Source organism: Epinephelus lanceolatus, chromosome 7, assembly GCF_041903045.1.
Source record: "Epinephelus lanceolatus isolate andai-2023 chromosome 7, ASM4190304v1, whole genome shotgun sequence".
Taxonomy (NCBI): domain Eukaryota; kingdom Metazoa; phylum Chordata; class Actinopteri; order Perciformes; family Serranidae; genus Epinephelus; species Epinephelus lanceolatus.
Genome location: NC_135740.1, coordinates 20,696,013 through 20,716,830, shown reverse-complemented (window position 1 = coordinate 20,716,830; position 20,818 = coordinate 20,696,013). Strand labels below are relative to the sequence as shown.

The following is a 20,818-nucleotide window of genomic DNA, read 5'->3' as shown; positions in this document are numbered from 1 at the left end:
CAGACGTGACCGTAAGGGAATGAAATACTACCAAGTGAATAAGTAGCTTGATTTTATTTTCTAACTTAGTGAATGGGACAGAGGTGATGGATGCAAAACAAATGTTAGTTATATCTGTGATGCATTTAGAGAATGTAGACCGTCATGACATTATTTTATTTCTCTGTGAAACAGTAAATCAGAAGAAGAACAGGCTGTTTTTGTAGTGAGAAGAATCATCTAAAGTTTTGATGACTCCAGTGGGTTTATTTTTGCATTCCTCAGAAGCACCAAGCAGGTATTGTTGTGCCTAACTGCAACACGGACCAGTGAGAACTCTATTTTGATCACTCTTGTAATAAGAAAGACAAGGTTAAGACAGTAACAACAACATAAGATGCCCTTACGATGACAGTTTGGTCAAGGTGAAACTTCTCACCCTTTTTCTTATATTCCAAACATTTAAAAAAAAAAAAGGCCAAAAAATGTAAACAATGTTGAGAGAACAAACAAAAGAACATGACAGCACCAGACACAAATAAACATATCGACAGAAGTATAAAGAGAAGGACTGAGTCAGTCCTCGAGCCTTAGCACCAGTACACATCCCCACCATCAGTCCAGCAGTCTGGGGACGAGAAGGCAACGCGGTACCAAAGTGAAGGCAGTGTCGCGTTCAAGTAGGTACCAAAATATCAAACTCTCTTAGTTCTTACTAACTGTTGTGTCCTCTGGATGTCTATTGAGAGTTTCTGCTGAGTAGTTACGAAGGAATAGGTGGACCGAGTCACTTGTCATCGTCCTCCACTCTCCCGCACTCCTCCAAGTCCTCCACCTCCCCGTCATCATCTTCATCTACATAATCACTATAAGTGTCATACACATCCCCTCCGTCTTCCTCCTCATCTTCTTCATCGCCTTCCTCCAGCAGATCCCCTCCATATAGCGGCTCCTCCTCCTCCTCTTCCACCATCTCCTCCTCATCTTCCACTATCTCCATCTCCTCCATGTCATCCTCGTCGTCCTCTGCCTCTTCATCATCGTCGTCGTCGTCTTCTACTTCTTCCATGTCTAGCCCACACACCTCCCCGTCCTCCACCTCCCCGTCCTCCCTCTCGTCCTTTGAGGAGGTAGGAGTGGAGAACCCTTTCCCCTCAGTCCTGTCTGTGTGGTAAGACCTGCTGGAGGGGATGAAGCTCGAGGTAGAAGTCTTTGTGTTGATGTAGAGACGAGGAGGTGGCCCCTGCCTGGCCAACACAGCCTCGCCAGCAGGGGGAGTGATGGGAGTAGAAGTGGCTCCTCTGGAGTCTTGGCCCAGTGAGAGAGTGACAGGCGCAGTCATGGCCCCAGGCCTCATGGAGGTCATGTTGGGCACATATTCACGAATCTCCCCTGGCTCCAGTGGGTCGGGCCCACAGGGGTCGTGTTCACTGCAGGACAGCTTGCCATCCAGCTTGGAGATGAACAGCATGCCTTCACGGTGCTCCTTACAGTAAGAGCTGGGGCACATCTCACAGAACGAGGCTGCCTCTTTACCACAGATGTCACACTGGTGCCACGGACACTCCCATCGCCCTGGAGACAAGATCACTATCATTAGTAACTTAAGAAAATACATCTTGTGATTTTTTTCTTAAGCTGAAGGTGCCAATAGTTACAATTTTTTGACCAAATTTAGGTTGACAAATATAATAAATCACTTAGTTTTGCATAACAGCTCTGTTTTTATAAAGCTCATAGAGTGAGACTGTTATCAAAGATAAATCTGGTCTGCCTGTCATCATTTAATCCAAAATATAATCACTAAAAATGTTTTTGTTCAGGCCACTTTTAGTCAATCAACCTAAAAATTACATCTTAACTTTCCATTACCATCACCAAAATCTGACACTTTTATACATGTTCGCAAGTATTAAAGGGACAGTTTACTCCAAAATCAAAAATACATCTTTTTCCTGCATTTTTTTTGTGTGCGTGAGTTGCAGAGTGTTGGAGATATCGGCTGTAGAGATGTCTGCCTTCTCTCAAATATAATGGAACTAGATGGCACTCATCTTGTGGTGCTCAAAGTGCCCAAAAAGTAAACTCAACAGCAATGTCTCTTTCCAGAAATCATGACCTGGTTACTCAAGATAATCCACAGACCTTGATATGAGCAGATTCATGTAGGAACTATTTTTTTTCTACTGAACTACACCTGTTAATCGTACCACCGCGCAAAAGCGTTAAATTACTCATTGACAAGAGGGTCATGCTCTTGACAGCACGAGAGAAACTTCAATGGTGTCTTCCTTGGCTGAGCTGTAACTTTCGCTAGCTCAGCCAAACTAAAATTCTTTTTATCCAAACTCTTCTAAATCTATTCAAATCTAATCTGAGTCTGGGGCGTCGGTGGCTTAGTGGTAGAGCAGGCGCCCCATGTACAAGGCTGTTGCCGCAGCGGCCCGGGTTCGAGTCCAGCCTGTGGCCCTTTGCTGCATGTCACTCCCTCTCTCTCTCCCCCCCTCACACTTAACTGTCCTGTCCATTAAAGGCAAAAAATATCTTAAAAAAAAAAAAAAAAATCTAATCTGAGTCTGACTACACAAGAAATAAGACTATATCGTGTCTCTTTAGTATAATATGGGCTTTAAGGCTGCTTTCACACCTGCCCTGTTTGGTTCGATTCAATCGAAGTTCGTTTGCCCCCTAAGTGTGGTTCGTTTGGGCAGGTGTGAACACAGCAATCACACTCAGGTGCGCACCAAAACAACCGGACTGAGACCTTTTTGAATGGGTGGTCTCGGTCCGGTTACAAACAAACTGTGGTGTGGTTTGTTTGTGGTGAGAACGTGTTCCGACCTCAATCTGAACCAGCTGCAGTCACATGACACATTGTTTGGGTTAAACATGAGCATGTTACAGTCCTGGAGGATTATTAATGTGCACCTCCTCCTGTACTGCCTTAATATGCACATTCAGCACATCCAATGCATCAGAACATTGTTTTCTAGTTGGAGCCGCGCCTCGTTTTCAAACTGTATGGTTTGACTAAAATGAACAATGACAGCAATATAGTCCACGATGAGCAGCGCTAAAATCAACCTGCGTAGTTGTCCCTCCATTGTGACATTAGAAAGTGTCACATTTATCTTGCAAGGGTACTCTTCTTCAACATTTTGTTTACTTCCTGGATTTTTCCTGCTTGGAAATTCTGACCAATCAAGAGCAGCTTTCTCACACAAGGCATTTGATCTGGTCCGCTTGTAAATGCTGCCGTGAGAACACGATCCAACTCTAGGCAATTATGCAACTTTGTGACAAAATTAGTCCCTTATTCAGACCAAAGCAAGACAACTCTAGGTCTGAAAGCTCCCTAAGTCATCCTTATGTAAACAGTAACAGCCCTCCACCTGTACTTGCCTGCAGGCCTCTTGGCCAGGTTGAGACAGTCAGCATGATAGACCTTTGGGCAACCCGGCTTCTTACAGGACACTATCTGGCCCCCGTCACCACAGCTGAAGCACTCATCTTCCCTCTCCTTGGTCACTTCTTGCTTGGTCTTCTTCTTCATGGGGACCTTCCTCTTACCTTCCTTCAGTTTCAGTTTCTCAGCTGGTGGCTGGTTCTGGACAAGAAAAAGACAATTACTCCTCTGAAGGTGGCAGGAATGACCAGAGGATCATCTGAAAAGTGCAAACTAAAGCTCTTACCTTTGGCCGGACACCAAGGAAACCACTGCAGTTGGGTGCTCCACATTTACAGACAGTTTTTCCGTTGCCAAGACACTCCAGGTTGTAGTTGAAGTTCAGCTCCACACCTAAAGTACATGTATTAGATTTACACTGCGGTGTGTGTGTAGGTTGTAAATTAACAAAACAATCTGCATTCCTAATCCCAAACACAAAACATTAAAATTAAAAGTAGGCTGTTAATCAAACCTTTTGGGATGTCTTGTAGAGCAAACAGTCCCACCCTGGTGTCCCCGTTCACAGTCCACTTCTGAGTCTCACAGTTTGGCTGGCAACAGTGGTTCATGAAGCGAGCCTGGTTCCCTTTGGGCCCGGCATCAATGATCCGGTCCTGGAACAACCAAGTACAGACTGGTTTGCACCAAGTGTCTGATTTTCATTATGAATCAAGTGTGTTGCTAAACTGTAGCATATACAGAGAGTTGTGTTTGTGGTCATTAGGCTCAGAATCACCTTGTCCAGTGTGAGCATGTAGAAGTTACAGATGTCGTTCTCCTGGGCGTGTCTGATCCTGGCTCGGCATTCTTCCTCATCGATTACCTCCCCCACATATTCACTCACAAAGGCTCCCTGAGAAGCAGCAGACAAAGAACAAGAGAGTGTATCAATAACGAAGAGAGAGAAATGTGAGTGTGACAGTCACACACATGTATCATTATCTGATTTCTTCTAATATACCTTCTTAATGTCCGTCACACCAACTAAACCCCAGCCGCAGGACAGTGTCCGGACAATCTCCACAGGTGTGTACTGGCGCTTTGTGAAGGCCTGGTTCTGACATCGCTCCCCTGCTGCGCACACCTGAGGGTGGCACTCATACATCAGCATGCGATTAATACACTCAGAGTCGATGCCGCAGGGGTTCTCGTCAGACGCCTTACAGTTGCAACGTGGGATCTCTGACAGGTCGGCAGTGACGATCTGCACCTTCCCAATTGGCCGGTTCACCTGAGAAACAGACACAGGGATGTGATTTTTTTATTTTGCTGTATATCTCAGTGTACTGCTCTTTAGTCAGGGTAGAAAATTACAAATGAGTATGTGGAAGAGGTGGGACCAAGTTGTTGTTTTGCAAGTCACAAGCAAGTCCCAAGTCTCTGCGCTCAAGTCCTTAACTTTAAGTTTCAAGTCCTAAACAAGTCATATTGCGCCATTTTAATAACAAGAAATTTGTAATTATTTATTAAAACAAGAGCAAACGACCATTACCATTAAAAAAAAAGAAGTGCTGACATTACACTTTCACGTAACGTATATAGCACCGGTGTTTCAAAGTAACACGCTACATGTATGTAAACACATTACATTTGTCTGTAACGCAGTAATGCAACGTGTTACTGTTCTAAATCAAGTAATCACATTACAGTTACTAATCAAATAATTATGTTGTTACTTAAGTTGCATAAGTTCTTCTTTGCATGACAGGCGGATAAAGAAAAATCATCATATGTGCCGACAACAACGCCATCTAGTGTGCCCGTGGAGAGGCCCTTCAGCCTGGGAAGTCTTGTGCTGGCTCTGAGGAGGAAGAGGTTGTCTAAAAATGATTTGAAGGTCACTTCCTCGTGACATTTAACCACTGCTTTAGTGATAAACATGTCAAATAATCCCAACTAGGCCACTGTAAAGTCATGGCTAAAAGGCAGTTTGAGTAAGTTCGTTTGGCCCGTTAAATGTGTTCATATGCCATTCAGATTTTTTTTTCTAAGTCTGTCATCATCTAATGACATTAGGAAGGCTAGTGTCATATTTTTTATTTAGGCCTTTTGATATAATATTTTGAGGCAATTATTTCAATTTCAATTTTATTTATAAAGCCCAATATCACAAATCACAGTTTGCCTCACAGGGCTTTACAGCATATGACATCCCTCTGTCCTTATGACCCTCGCAGTGGATAAGGAAAAACTCCCCAAAAAAAACCCTTTAACGGGGAAAAAAAATGGTAGAAACCTCAGGAAGAGCAACTGAGGATGGATCCCTCTTCCAGGACAGACAGACGTGCAATAGATGTCGTACAGAACAGATCAGCATAATAAATTAACAGTAATCCGTATGACACAATGAGACAGAGAGAGAGCGCGCGCGCGCGCGCGAGAGAGAGAGTTGCAGGTAATGACAGTAGCTTACAACAACATTATTGAAAGTAATAATATTATAGTTATAGTTCTGGCTACTGTGGTACAATATGTTGAAAGTATGTATTAATATCTGGCAGTATACATGTGTGACAATAGTCATATGTGTATAATAACAGTAGAAGTATGACTAATGACTAATGATGGCAGCAGCAGCAGGAGGCATCTGGCAGGACCACGGCAGCAGCACAACCGCACACGTCACGCTGGCCATCGTTATTATTTGTACTATGCACTATTAGGAAGGCCAAACCTCCTGCTCCTCCTTGCTACAATTTAATTTTGAGGCAATTACAGCCTTCTGCAGTGCCGTCTTGATTCTTGTGATCATTATTTTGTGCTGATATATTGTTGCTAAATTACAATTACTTGACAATTTTTGTGTAACTATCCCAACACTGCAAAGCACTGTTAACCTGTTCCACAACAGACTAAATATTGCATGTTTCTGTCCTATATTTCTTTTAAGCTCAGTTCAGACCAAAGATGTGACGAGTTGAAACATGCGACTTCTTGCTTTGTACCGTTCTGTAACGTTCTAAAAACCTGACGGTTCACAGCAATGCAGCTAGATGAGGTGGTGTATCATCTCTATGCAACAGCTTTTCAGGTTTATTTTGTGGCCGAATATAATTTGTAGCTTCTTATAATATGAATTAGGATAGTGATCATGAGATACTGGCTGCAGTATCCAGTCCTGACAGCAAAAAACAGAAATAAAACAAGCATCAGAGGGACTGTACTCGTAATAAATACTCCACAATAATATAAGTAAGCGGCACCAATTAGTTAGTCAATGAGAATGTGGGTGTGAGGGGGCATAAGCACATACAGCAACCCACCGTCTGACACCAGCACACCGTGAGGCTCGGCTGGGACGTAGCACCTGCTGCAGCAAGCGAACACACCATCTGCCGTCATTTTGACTTAACCAGCAGACTTCACTACAAGCTGATTGGCTGTTGAAACAGGTGACGTGCTTTACATTCTAAAGCCAGCTGCAGGCGATTTGACTAGTTGAGTTGCAGGTGACACCATCAGCCTGAGTTGAGCTCAGATGGCCAGTTAACACCGCTACAACTTTTCTCTGCAACGTTTTAAAGCCGTTTCGGCTTGTTGTGATTTATTGGTCTGAACTGGGCTTGTTATGTTCTCCTGCAACTTGACTGGATGCTGTTGGATTGGTTCAAACAAGGTCAATCTGTCAATTTAAGTGTCGACTTGCTGGGAACCAACAGCTGATTCAGGAGATGAAGGGAAAATGAGGTGAAAAGACTGAAGTCTAAGTGAAGTCACCAATCACTGGTGTTAAAGTCCAAGCAGAGTTGCAAGTCTTTTTTTCATTCTGTTGATTTCAAAATGATCAAATTTGTGACTTGTTTTGACACCTGATAAGTGGTGACACACAGTACCTTAATGTGCCTGTATGGAGGAGGTTTCTTGTCATTCTTTCTGTCCTCCTGAAGCTGCTTCATCTCTTTTTCAGCCTGGAGCTCCCTGAATCGTTCTGCTGCTTCAGTCAGGGCTGTAAAGACCAAAAAAAAAAAAAACACCTTTACTCAAACAATTAAAACATAAACATGACCAAAATAAGACTTTATTTTATTAATATCAAAAACAGGAACATAGATGTAATGTAAAATACAACAATGGACAAAAGAACATACCCTTTTTGTAAACTGCATCTGCACCCTTTCCCATCTTCTCTATGTTGTGAGTGTCACCCTCCATGTAGGGGAAGACTCTGGCTTGGTACGTCCACACAAAATCTTTGGAGCCAAAGAATTGCACCGGAAACTCTCCCACCTCATGCTTCATCCTCAAGATGTTATTTGGGACATCTTTGGCCAGACAGACTTCAGCAGGCCACCACCTAAAGAGTCAGATCAGGTTTCAGAAATCTGACCTCAGGCACATTTAGCTGCAGCTTGAAGCTACAGTGTGTATGAGGAAGGCAATGTTGTGACCTTACCTGTAGCGTCCCCATTTGACCCACAGTATGTCCTTGATACGAGGCCTCTTTCCAGCTTTGCAGTCGTTACAGAACCAGCTGCCCTGAGGCATCTCTATATTCAAACATTCCCGATGGAAAGCAGCAGGACAGGCCTCACAGCACAGCAGACTGCCCCCTACAAAATCACAGCCAAACACACTGATCAGGTTATATTTATTTTTTGGTTTATACCTCCTCATTCATTTATCTGTCTATGAAATATGAAAGAACAGGGACATATCAGGCAACTGTACACATTTGTGAGGCGTAACCAGTAAATAAATACCAGACAATTTATCTATTATCACACATAGAGATAAAGCAGTGAAATCATATTAACTCATTGCCCATTTTCAATCATCTGTGTTAGTGCTTACTGATGGCACTAAACTCAGAACATGTGGTAATGTAAAGACATATTCCTTTAGGGTTGCATTGCTTTTTAATACTTGGTTTCAGAGGCAGATCTAACAGATTAGACAGCATACAAATGAAAGGAAACGCAGCACTTTGCCAAGAGGGAGCGTTTAATTGGAAAATAGGATGGGGCATAAAAATTAATTTACAACACATTACACTCTCCCGAAGAGTCAAGCACAGTGCATTTCCAAGAGAAGCCACTTTCATGGTTTTTATTACCATTTGAAACATGGAGACAGTTCGGAAAATCAGATCCAAGTTATTTAACAGTTTCACATCTGAATCGCATATTATAATTTATTCATGATCACAGCAGTGAGGCTGTTTCAATGACAGGTTAAAATGAGCGTGAAACGAGGCCAGACTTACCCTCGGAGCAGACAAAGCACCAGCTAACGTTGATGTGTTCGTGGTTCTTGCAGCCTTTGCGGGGAGTGAAGTGGTTTGGACAGAGGAAGCTGTTGTTTGCCAGCACCAGGCTGCCTGCTGCCATACAGTTGTCATTGGCATGATAGGCTACAGGGCAGCGAACACATCGAGCCAACCGGCCTACGGTAAAAATATACAGAGGAGCAACGACAGCTTAATCCATGCACATCTGGACATTTAATTTAAGTTTTGTAACAATATCCTCATGACACACAGTGTTCATGGATAGATAGATAGATAGATAGATAGGTAGATAGATAGATAGATAGATAGAACAAAACTGGGTGGCTATCCTCACCAGTGCAAAAGAGCCAAACAAAAAAAAAACAACATGATTACAAACTAAGGTAAATAAAATAAACTATGAAAAGGAAGTAAAGAGCATATAAAACAAAACACTGCACATATGCCCACATGCTATATTGCACATTATGCTTATGGGTAATACTATCATACTGCACATAGACTATTATCACTTACAACAAGTGTTTTTGGAGTGAGGCCAAACTGCCAAAATCCTTGAGGGCAAACACTGTTTGTAGCATCAGGTGCTGTTTAAAGGATGTTATATGAGCAAAACATCTTACACAGCTGGCACTGTTTCTAATGACTCATGAGCGTGATGAAAGAATCATCACTTTCAGACACTATATTGGGTATAGCTCAAACAGCTTACTGCTCCAGAAATTGGGTCTTGATTAAAGAAAAAAACAAAAGTTTAATCTCCAAAACAAATCCTGGTATCTCGAGTTACGAAGCTGAAGCCCTATTATAATGAGTGACTCAATGCTTATCCAAACTAACAGGTGACCTGGAACTAGCTGAAGATTGTGTGCCGATATCAGAAAATGAAACTCGTACACTCTTCCACTGTTTCTGGCAGTGTACTTGATCACAACATTAGAAGGAGAAAGCAAATTTTTTTTAAAAATGGGCCAAAATCCTTAAGAACAAAGAGAGATGAAGGTAGTTGGCACTATTAACAAAAACTGTGACGTGCATACCTAAAAAAAATGAAGTCAGGACTAAAGTATAATTTGCCGAGTGTATTCAGGACCATAAAGCACAATTTTCTTTGTTACAAGAAACATGACAGTGACTTAACCCCCGTGGTGCCCAGTTCTTAGTATAACTAGAATTAGAACGCTTCACACACAACTCTAACATGGCAGCACAGATTATCTATACACTCAGCACAGTTTGAAAGTAAGCACTCAGTATCAGTCACCAATTCTGTATCCGCCCAAATGTCTTCCCCCTCTGTTCCCAAATTATGATGCTGAATAATGGCCAGAAAAGTGTTTTTGCAGAACATTATCATGTCACAGTGAAGCTGACCTTTGACCTTATGGATATAAAATATCATCACTTCATCTTTTTTTGACCATTTTAGCCATTTGTGTGAAATTTTGTCATAATTAGCGTATGAATTCTTGAGTTATGGCCAAAAATGTGTTTAGTGAGGTAACAGTGACCTTGAACTTTGACCACCAAATCTAATCAGTTGATCGCTGAGTCCAAGTGGACATTTGTGCCAGATGAAATGCATTTCCTAAAGGTGTTCCTGAGATGATGAAGATGAAGATATAGCTTTATTGATCCTCACTTTCTTGTTATTTTTACTTATTACACACACAGGCCAGGAATACACACACGTACACACACAGGATCGATACAAATGCATTAATGGAGAGATGTCAGAACGAGGGGGATATCCATGAACAGGCGGCCCAAGAAGCTGGGGGCTGCTCAAAGGCACCTCGGCAGTGCCAGGAGGAGAACTGGCACCTCTCCACCTAGCAGTCCCCGCCCCCCCCCCCCCCCAAACAACTGGCGGCGACAGCCAGGATATATAGGACACTATGAATCTTAGTGGACCATGTCTACTATGTCATAGTTATCACATCATGTGTTTTAGATCCCCTGGGAAAAACTGGAGCTTACCTTTAGAGCTACAGATGTTGAGAGGGTTGGTGATGTGGCAGGACAGACACACATGCAGGGGGCAGCGGAAGCCTTTGTTATGCGGCTGGGTAGCCGAGTACGCCAAGATACAGTCGGTATGGTAAAACTTCCCACACAACGGTATTATGCAGCGCTTTACCCCATTGTCAGACTTCTTACACACAAAGCATGTGTGGACACCTGAAAGCAACAAACAGTAATAATAACAATTAGGCATATTTTTTATAATGAATGACAGATTCAGCCCGGCGTCAGACACAACGTGTACCCACCAGCTTTGCATTCTTGACAGAGGAATTTCCCCTTAGGAGGTACTGACAGGCCAATACACTGCAGGTGAAAGGCTCCATAACAGTGGCCGTCACACACCAGCAGGTCTCCCGTCCTCTCACACACCTGCAAAAACATGCACAATAAGAAAGATGCTAATTATCCTGTTGAACCTATAAGGCCCAGTTCAGACCAAAGATTCATGACAAGACTGGCTGAAACTTCCAACTATTTGCAATGTGCCGGTCGGCAATGTTCTGAAAACCTGCCAGTTTACACCATTGCGACTAGACGAGAGTCTGTATTGTCTCCACAGCAACAACTCTCCGTACGTCCGTTACGATTTCCAGCTTTTCTGCCTTATTTTGTTGATGAATATAATTTGTAGCTTCTTAAAATATGAATGAGTGATAGTGAGATACTGGTTGTGGTTGCATTTATAGTAGTGATTAAAATGGTAAAAAACAAACAAAACAATCTGAGTGTGTGTGTGGCATGTGCACATACAGCAAGCAGCAGCAGTGACCCACTGTCAGAAAAGAGGCCAGCATATGTGTCAGCATCCACAAGGATGTAAATGGGACAGACTTTGGCTTGGAGGGGACGGAGGGCTGTTATCAAAGGATGACATAGTAAGCAAATGCACTGTCTGCTGAACTGGCCAGCTGACTTTGCTACAAGCCGATTGGCTGCTGAAACAGGTGATGTGCCTCACGTTCTAAAACCAGCCGCTGGCAACTTGACAAGCTGAGCCGCAGGCCACACTGTCAGCCGGCTTGAGTGGAGCTGAGACGGGCCAGTTCACAATGCTGAAACTTTTCTCTGCAACATTCTAAAATGGTTTCATCTCGTCATGAATATTTGGTCTGAACTGGGCTCTACAAATAAATGATGTGTCAGGAGCCAAAAAAACGTTCTGGTTATGATCTCACCTGACAGACATTCTCCTTTAAGGATGCAGCTCCAATTTTCCCTTTAACATCTGCTTGAGAAGAGAGGCTGTCATTCAAACTATCAGACAGCACCTACAGAGATGAGGAAAGAGATAGTGTTACACTCATGGATGCAGATTATTTTCCTCTTTAATGGGACAGCTGAACATTACAACACGCAGACCTCAGGTTTGGCAGTTAGTGTTCCAGTGTGTACATTTTGTTTCTCCTCAGTGCTGCAGGCGTCTGCCTCGACCTCCTGCTTGGGGGTCTTGGATCCTCGAGGGCTGGGAGGCCTTTCTGGAGTGAGGACCATGGAGAGATCTTTGCTTTCTGAGTGCTGGGGGGCAGCATGGGCAGAGGATGTGCTGGGTACAGGCTTCTCTTTCTTAACAGATCCAACCTATCCAGTGGAAGATATCATTGTGTTAGGCGTACTTAAATCTATTTGTTAGCATCATATAGTTAAGTTGTATATGAGTGATGATATGATTGCTTTAACTTGGTGATTTTGTAATACCTGAGTTTTCTTAACTTTCCCCTCTGAGGTAACTCCGCTGTGTCGCTTTGGCTCCTATAAACAGATTGTGAAATACATTTATCATTTCCTCATCCAAAACCCAAACTTCCCCACCGCCATCTGAATTCCAACATACCTTCTTCTTTGTATGAGCAACAGACACTTCTTCTATGGTACATTCCAGCACCCTGTGCAACAGCTTCCTTGGCCTCTTTCTTTCTTGGACCAATAACCCCACATCTAAAGTGAAAATAACCCAACAATAACATCTCTGGGACAAAAATTACTTTCTATCACAGAGACAGATATTTGATACTGGATTAAAGATCTAGTGTGTAGGATTTGGTGGCATCTAGCAGTGAGAGTACAGACTGCAACCAACTGAAATGTCTCATGTGTGCAAAGTGTGTACAGTGGCCGACTCAAAAACGTGAATGGCCCTATCTAGAGCTAGTGATTGGTTTGTCTGTTCTGGGCTACTGCAGAAAAAAAAGACAAAAATGTAAAGGTAAGGTAAAGAAAACACCACTATTCTTCAGGTGATTATAAACTAATAAAAACACAGTTGTGAATATTATATTCCATTCCTGCCAATATATCCCGCTAAATCTTACACTTATTTACCAGATTCAGGAGGTAGATCGGTTTCTTCTGCCGTCTCTGCATCAAGGGAGGGTTGTGTTGCGGCTGGAGATACCGAGGATGCTACAGGAGAAAGTTCATCCTGAGATGGACTCTGTTCCGGCTCTGCTGGAGCCTGGGCGGACTCAACAGGAGACGAGGCTGAGGTAATTATTCCTGATGTGGTGCTGACATCACAGAGTGCTGTCATCCCTGACGTCTGCTGAGTACACACATGCAACCAAATCATCAAGTTCCAATGATAATTTACATTTTCCAGAGATGAAAATTTGTTTTTGCATTGTTATCTTGATAACTTAGCAAGAAGACCACAAATGATGGAATGATACCCGTTTGTACAGACATAATAGGATATGATAGAAATATTTCAGAGCAATTTACTTCACATGTGACTGATTTTATTTAGTCTTGTGAAAGTACAAAGATTAGTTTTATGTTCATAGAAAGATACCGCCCAACTCTCAGACCTTTACAGTCATGCAGTAAAATGAAAGGCAGACCTCATCACTTGGGACCCTAAACACCCCTACTCCTTTCAGCTACTCCCATAGGGCAGCTGCTACAAGCACCTCTGGCCAGAAAGAGATCTTACAAAAACTCTTTAATCCATTTTAACAAGGCCAAATAGACTTAAGAGATTTTTAATGCAGCTTTGCACACCTGCTCTTACTTATGAAACGGTTTGCTCGGATTCCCACTCCACATCAAAATCAAGGAATTGTCAAGGGCTTTCCAGGCCCAATTCCCTCAAATTCAAGGATTCAGCATGGCATAGTTTGAGACATTCATCAAGGTTAATTTCTGTTACAACCCTGAGAATTTTTATAATGAGAGTGTACCAGGTTTTAGAGAAACTCACAGACAACAGCTAAAAAAAAGACAGAGATGCTTGAATGTGTGAACACTTCTAAGTTGTACTGCATAGGAGGTGACAGGTGGAGCGTGAAACAGTGAAGCAACCGCAGGAGACACGCAGATAGACGTAGCATATTTACATACATTATGTTTAAAAAATCTCACAAGAACCTCAATTTCTATTTTTGTACAAAATGTAAATATTCAAGTACTCTTAAAGTCTCATGTCTATTTTCAAAAAACTTCAAGGCCTTGATTCTTTTTTTTTTTTTAACATGCAGAAATTATGTTCATGGATAAGTTCACGCATTAAAGTTTTACTCATATTGCCTTAGTCACGTTTATTCACCTTATATCACTACATTCTAATAAAACAGCAGCAAGTAATGTTAGCTAACGTAACATTAACTTGCTAACCTACCACTAGCATAAGTTGAGTCAATTATCCATGTAATAATAAAGGATTTTTAACACAGTCAGAGTGCCTTGGATGCATTTTTAGAGTGCCTGCTTGTACTATGGACTTTTACACTGAGTGAACTGGCCAGTTGTTGTTTTTCATCTTGAAGAGCACCTGATTTTCCCCTCTCAATTTCACAAACTTTCAAGGATTTCAGGGACTGGTGGGAATCCTGTGTTTTTTTGTTTTGTTTTGTTTTAAATGTGCAGAAATCGTGTTCATGGACAAGCTCACGCATTGAAGTTTTATTCATGTTACCTTAGTCACGTTCATTCACATTATATCAACATGCTAATGAAATAGCAGCAAGTAATGTTAGCTAACGTAACATTAACTTGCTAACTTTGTCAGCTACCCTACCCATACAGCTACTGTAGCCAACATTATGTGGTAAATTAATTTGTTCTGTGGCCCCATGCTGGTAACCATGGTCAAAACAAACTAAAAATAAGTGTATGAGTGTTTTGAGTGTTTATGTAAGCTTATAATGTAACCCTTCGCATTAGCTTGGCCGTTGGCAAGAGCCACTTGTCTGGTGTTTTTTGTTTCCATGGAATTTAGAGCAATTAAGAGAGTTTAGGGGGGGACATGACGCCAGTGACAGGCTACAAAATGAAATGCATTGTTACCTTGAATAAAATAATAGATTTCTCTGTGTTTGAGCGCTGTTGGAAACATTCGGGATAGTGTAACTACACAACAACAAAATATACAACATAGGTCAAGTCATTTTTAGACATTTGGATGTGGAAATGTTGCACCTTTAATGTAATTTTAGATAGGTGTATGTTTTTATGTTGTTTGTGAGACCGTAACCTAAGACAATTTTCTAGCATTATGTGATCGAAATAAAGTTTTTGAATCTCATATGTCAAAAAGCATATTCAGATACTGAATCTTTTTCTTGAACACACAATATTCAAGAACCAAGTGAATAAAAATAAAAAGCTGTTTATAACTGCATCAAGTGCTACTTTGAACTTTCAAAGACAGAGGGACATCTCACCATTTTGGAAGATTCTGAGGTGTGTTTCTTTGATTTCTTTTTTGGGGCAAATATTTGTTCATACTCCTCAGTTGACTCCAGGAGCCTTTTAGTCGGTTTCCGGAGACGTTTGTTTTCTGATTGCCCTGTGTAAACACACATAAAATACATTTACACATATATACAAGTATATCGCTCTTTTACCAATTTTACCATCTTAGAGAGCACACTGAACAGCAGCAGTTTGGTTCTTACCGGCTGTGCTGGTCGTCCCTGAGAAGTGCGAGTCATTCTCTGCTTGCTTCTCAAGTCCCAGATCAAGATCTGGAAATACTTTCATGGTGTAAGACCCATTCATCTCAGCAGATGCCTCAACTTCAACCTTGTTCTCAGCAGCCCCTTCGACCATCTTCCAGCGCTTCTTTGGAGCCACTGTGGATCCTGAGTTCTTGTCAAGGTAGCTGGTGGAGGGATCAGCAGCGACGGGAGGGGAAGACCCAGGATCAGCTAAGTCAGCATGGCCACTAACAAACTCCCTGCCGTAAGCCAAATCAGCCAGGTCCGAAGACAGGCCAGGTATGCTGAGTTTCAGTTTGGCAGGTAGTTTTTGTTTTCTACGCTGCTTGTCTGAGTTTCCCATCTGAGCATGACCAGGAAAATCTTCACAGTGGTAGGTGTCAGCTCTCATGATAGCCTTAGTCCTGTTCTTGTTTTTCACCACTGTGTTTTTGGGTACTGAGTGATCGTTCTCTGTTTTGATCCCTTGAGAAAAACCATCACAATAACCCTTCAGCAGGTCTCCTCCTGTAGAAGTAGGTATGACCAGAGGTTCCTCCTTGATCAGGACTGGAGATGGCGGGAGAGTCAAAGGTTTACCCTCTTGTTCTCTGGTATCATGCATGTCTTTCAGGAGCATCAAGAAGGTACTGAATTTATAATTGGAATCAGGTCGAAATGCAGCCAACTCAGAGTCACTGCTGTCCTCCTTCAGAAGAGATTTAAACATTAGTTCCTTGACATCCTGGAAAGCATCCATTGGAGACAGAGATGAGGATGGGGAAGTTGAAAATGATAGATCTGGGTTTTCTGTCTTGACCTTAACCGGTTGCACAGAGGGTGCACTTGAGTCCACACACTTAGATTTCATCAATGAGCCATTACGAATGTATTTCTTATCAGGCTTCCTTGCACGCCGTTTCAGAGAGCTGTGATTTGTAGAGGATGATGCATTGCTGAGTGATTCCCAGTTAGGAGACCTTTCAGTTTTGATGGGTGCATCAGTAGGTGTATTATCAGGACATTCATCAGCGTGGGCATGTGAGATTTGGCTTGTGGCCAGTGCATCTTTGAGATCAGTCTCCTCCTCTGCCTTCAGAGCCCTCGTCATCAGACGACTGCTGGCAGGAAGACTCATAGAGTGCTTTTCATTTGAACTGTGTGACATTTCATTGCAGCTGCCCAAACTCTGTTCAGATTTTATATCTTTAGATGTCAATATATTTGTTAAATCATAAGAGGAATCACAAGGATCTGTAGAATGGTTCACGTTTTCAGTAAACTTGGTTTTAGCTTTTGTTAAACCCTGTTCTCTTCTGACAAACCTGTCTGTATCCTGTACTGGAGACAATGCTGTGCGTTTAGGACGATGCAGCATTGGAACAGAATCCAGGTCTGCATAAGGTGAGTCCTTTGGCTCATCTTTCAGTGCACGAGTTGTTGTATGAAACTGATCTGCCATGTTTGTGATGGTAGACAATTCCTTTGATCCACCAACTATATGGTCAAATATGTCAGACAAACATTTCTTTTTCTTCTTACAAGCTTTGCTCTTATTGGATTGAACTGCAGCAGAGTTTTTGATGATATCGTGCTCATTTCCGTTGGGGGCCATATTGGGTGACAGGGGATGACCAGGATCCACAGAGACAGAGGGGGCCTCCTGTGGCTTTTCAGTGGGGAGTGGGCTGGGCACACGCTCCTCTCCATTGACAGATATTGAAAGCACGCTTTCAGTATTCCTTTGTTGAACTGGGAGCAGAAGCTCAGCTTCTGTCACACTGACTTTCCATGCAGTCAGTAAGCTTTTGGGTATCTGCCAAGGACAGAAATAACTTTCAAAATAACGGTCACAATAACATCATATGATACGTCTCCTTTAATTTCATGAATTTACCGTATACTTGTAGTCTTTCTCCTTCTGCTTCCCTCTCCGTCTTAGCACTGGCAGGTCTTCAAACTGATGGCCCCCTTCAAAAGGAAGAATGGCACTCCCAGGGACCCAGGAACATTCTACAACCTCCCCAAAGGTCTTCAGGAAATACATCCGACAAGGACGAGGACTGGGAACTGAAACAAAATAAAAACAATGGTCAACTTTTACCTTGCGCACATACAGTATAAGTCCTATGTGTTAATGTGTTCACCTGTCAGGTAAAAGTCAAGTTGTGAGAAACAATTTGACAATGGAGTTCTAAAATCCATATTCAGAGCAAACCTCTTCTCTTTACTCTCCTTATGAGTGAAACCTTACCTTTCATCTTAGTGTAGATCCCCTGGGCTGGGTCACAGGTTATGTGGCAGGGCCACCAGGGCCGTCTGTTGAATTTCGCCCACACTAAGTCCCCTTTGATGTATTTCACTGCAGGAAGAGGCTTCTTCTTTGGGCTGTTGGACTAACCAGGACATTGAAGCTACTTTAATATCTAATACAGTAAACAGTAGTGTATGTCATATCCTTAGTACTGAATCAAAATTCATTCATACATTCTGAATGCACCACCTTTGCATCCCATTAAACTATTTACACTGCTAGGAACCTGTATTGTATCTTGTGCTACCACTGATATTCAACTGTTATCTGTTGTTTTGAGTACATATTTTAAAAATGTGTGCTCCTGACATATTAGGAGTGTAAGAGAATATCAATACACGTGAACATTACAATATTATATTTGAGACAATCCATCGATTTTCAAAAACACTATCGATTGTTAATTAATAATCAACTTGAAAAGATTTGCGGCGGTGGTTCATTTATGTTAAAATTCCTGACCACTAGACAACAGTGTTGTAATCTGTTTTATGCCATTTGACTCTTCCACTTCAACAAAACAACATATCACCAGCGTAAACACAAAGACCACAAGCCCATAAAACAGACGCACCGCTAACTCCTAAAATTGGACCTTTTAAAATCGCAATATACCCTGCATCACCTTGCTTACAGTACAGCAATATAGTGCAATATATTGATTCGTAACCCCTGTATCGTGATATGTATATCGTGATATCGTATCGCCTGATTCTTGCCAATACACAGCCCTACTACATATGGTGCAATTATTTTCAGAGCAAGCAATGAGACTATACTAAAGGATGGCATTGTTGTGGGTCTATAGCTGATAGCGGGAAGGTGGTCAGGATACAATAAAATAGTAATTATCACTTCAACACATGGGCACTCATTCTGCCTATCTTAGTGAATATACACAACCAAGATAAACATTGACACCAACGTGTAGCCTTGGTTGTACAGAGGTAAAGTTAAAGTAAGCATGTCAGGTGTTTCAGACTCACGTTAGAGTTGGTGCCAGCTGGTGAAATCAGTTCAGGTTCAACAGGAGAAGTAAGTTCACCATCACTGTCTGACTCCTCACCCAAGCTCCACCCATCTCTCATTGTGATTTCTGGCAGTGCACTGGGGCTTAGTGTAGGGTTGAGTTCGGATATAGTTTTGGACATCAGGTTAAAGACAGCAGGTTTATATGTTCTTTTATCCACCCCTGAGCTGCTCATAGTCTCACAAGCAGTCACAGTTCGGTCCTGGCTCAACTCTGGGGGGTGGTGAAAAGGCGCCATGTCCTCACTGCTACTGTCCTCCCCGTCCTCCTCCTTGATGCCACTGCTGTCAAACAGCGTGGACTCAAAATGCAGGCAGCCATTGGGGATGGGAGAGCAGCGCTCCATGCTGTCGGGACTGTGAGGAGAGAAGCCATTTCTGTTCATGTCCTGCAGAGTCTCAAAGGACTCCATCTCATCATTGCCTGGAGAAGGAGGCAGCTGGACTGATGGTGCCTCAAACTCATCATCATCGCTGATTGGGCTTGCACAGTGCAAGTGGTTCCTAGGATGGAGGTCCCTTTCTAGGTCAGGCCTGTTGACCACAGTGCTATAGTCCTGCAGTCTCTTCAGTGGGCTGTAGCAGTGAGACCGGTCTGGTTGATTGTACCCAAGTACAGCTGGCTGTTTGAGGCTGGAGGATGGCAGTTGCATGGCTGACGGTTGGTCTGGCCCACGTCTCACAATGCCACATTGGTTTCCATAGGAAGTGCTCACAAGACCATTGCGGGGCCTCAGCTCTGGCTGGCCTGAGCCAAACACTGAGCCTACCCTAACAGCCGGTCTGTATGACTGATTCATGTTGTCATGGCTATATCCTGTCAGATAAAGAAGAGGCAGGTTAAACGAGGGAAGTGTGCCATCTAAGTTTCTCACTCACAATAATCTGTGAGGGTTAATGAGTTGTGTACTGTAAATACAGTGAAACATGCTGTCAGGCACATATAAACACTGCGGAAATAAAGCGACATTTATATCGAGTAAACAGAAACCTCAAAAGCAGCATACTAGCCATGAACTGTGTGCGCACATACACACATACACACACTAATAAGCCGACATTGCATGGCCTCCATACTAAAGGCCGGTCGGACTGCACAAGACAAAACACAACCGCTGGCCCGCTCCTTCCACAAATTTCATTCACAAACTATCAGAAAATAGTACCGCTTTGTCTGCTGGTTGTGGGTCATGGCGATCGCTGACTAGTACAGTCAATGGAGGAGCGATGAGGCTGTAGCCTAGTAGAGGTGGTGACACTGAGCCATCAGTGAGTGGCTCACACAAACAAGCTACAGCCACACACCGACATAGGAAGCTACTATTAACTCACACACAAAAAAAGGGCTGATCGGCACTAAGTTCACAACACTACCAACACGTGGAAAAAGGCGAAAAACTTACCATTTGGAGGTCGGTCAGTGTGAAACCAACAGCGGATGTTTGATCATGTGGCACAAAGCGAGTATTTTTCTCGGTTTGTGAAGGCGAAATCTGCACAATCCCAGCTGCAGCAGCACTAGCAGTAGGCCAAGGCACAGCTCTCATTCTCTGCACTTCATCGCCTCATCAGCGGCGGCCCCCCTGAAAAAACACTGTCACCTTAAACACAGAATAACAAGTAAATCTCCATTACGCTGCAACAGCACGCAGCGGCGAAATTCAGTGTGCCATAACCGGTCCCCAAACAGCCACAGCAGCTTATTTACTACATGATTTTTGCCTGCTGTCGAAGTGCCCCCGGTTATGTTAAAACAAGCCCAGACTGACTGTGTTGGTGAGCAGCAACCAATCGGCACTGCTACCCAACCCCCCGTCTGCATAGGGCCGTGACACTCACCCTCCTAACACACACGCGCACACTTACAGGCACGCACGTAC

The 20,818-nt window shown here is 42.9% G+C and overlaps 1 protein-coding gene across 1 annotated transcript; it reads right to left on the bottom strand.

Moving 5' to 3' along the window:
- Window positions 1-35: 35 nt before the first annotated feature.
- Window positions 36-20,740, bottom strand: nsd1a (nuclear receptor binding SET domain protein 1a). The gene is made up of 23 exons (XM_033633233.2): window positions 20,342-20,740; window positions 18,896-19,755; window positions 17,850-17,991; window positions 17,493-17,665; window positions 15,575-17,411; window positions 15,341-15,465; window positions 13,002-13,221; window positions 12,514-12,617; window positions 12,378-12,431; window positions 12,042-12,260; window positions 11,858-11,950; window positions 10,928-11,051; window positions 10,635-10,835; window positions 8,631-8,810; window positions 7,821-7,977; window positions 7,516-7,721; window positions 7,261-7,373; window positions 4,389-4,658; window positions 4,164-4,280; window positions 3,900-4,041; window positions 3,672-3,778; window positions 3,382-3,586; window positions 36-1,554 (listed from the first exon to the last, which is right to left on the bottom strand). Exons 2-23 carry the CDS (start codon window positions 19,736-19,738, stop codon window positions 767-769), a joined length of 6,420 nt encoding a protein of 2,139 aa, XP_033489124.1. The 5' UTR covers window positions 19,739-19,755; window positions 20,342-20,740; the 3' UTR covers window positions 36-766.
- Window positions 20,741-20,818: the final 78 nt, after the last annotated feature.

Excerpts from the sequence above, each read along its gene's own strand:
- nsd1a (XM_033633233.2), bottom strand. The coding sequence starts at position 19,738 with ATGAATCAGTCATACAGACCGGCTGTTAGGGTAGGCTCAGTGTTTGGC. Across the intron at positions 17,666-17,849 it reads GATCTACACTAAGATGAAAG|TTCCCAGTCCTCGTCCTTGT; the intron begins GTAAGGTTTCAC and ends ATTTTGTTTCAG. Across the intron at positions 7,374-7,515 it reads AGATGCAGTTTACAAAAAGG|CCCTGACTGAAGCAGCAGAA; the intron begins GTATGTTCTTTT and ends TGGTCTTTACAG.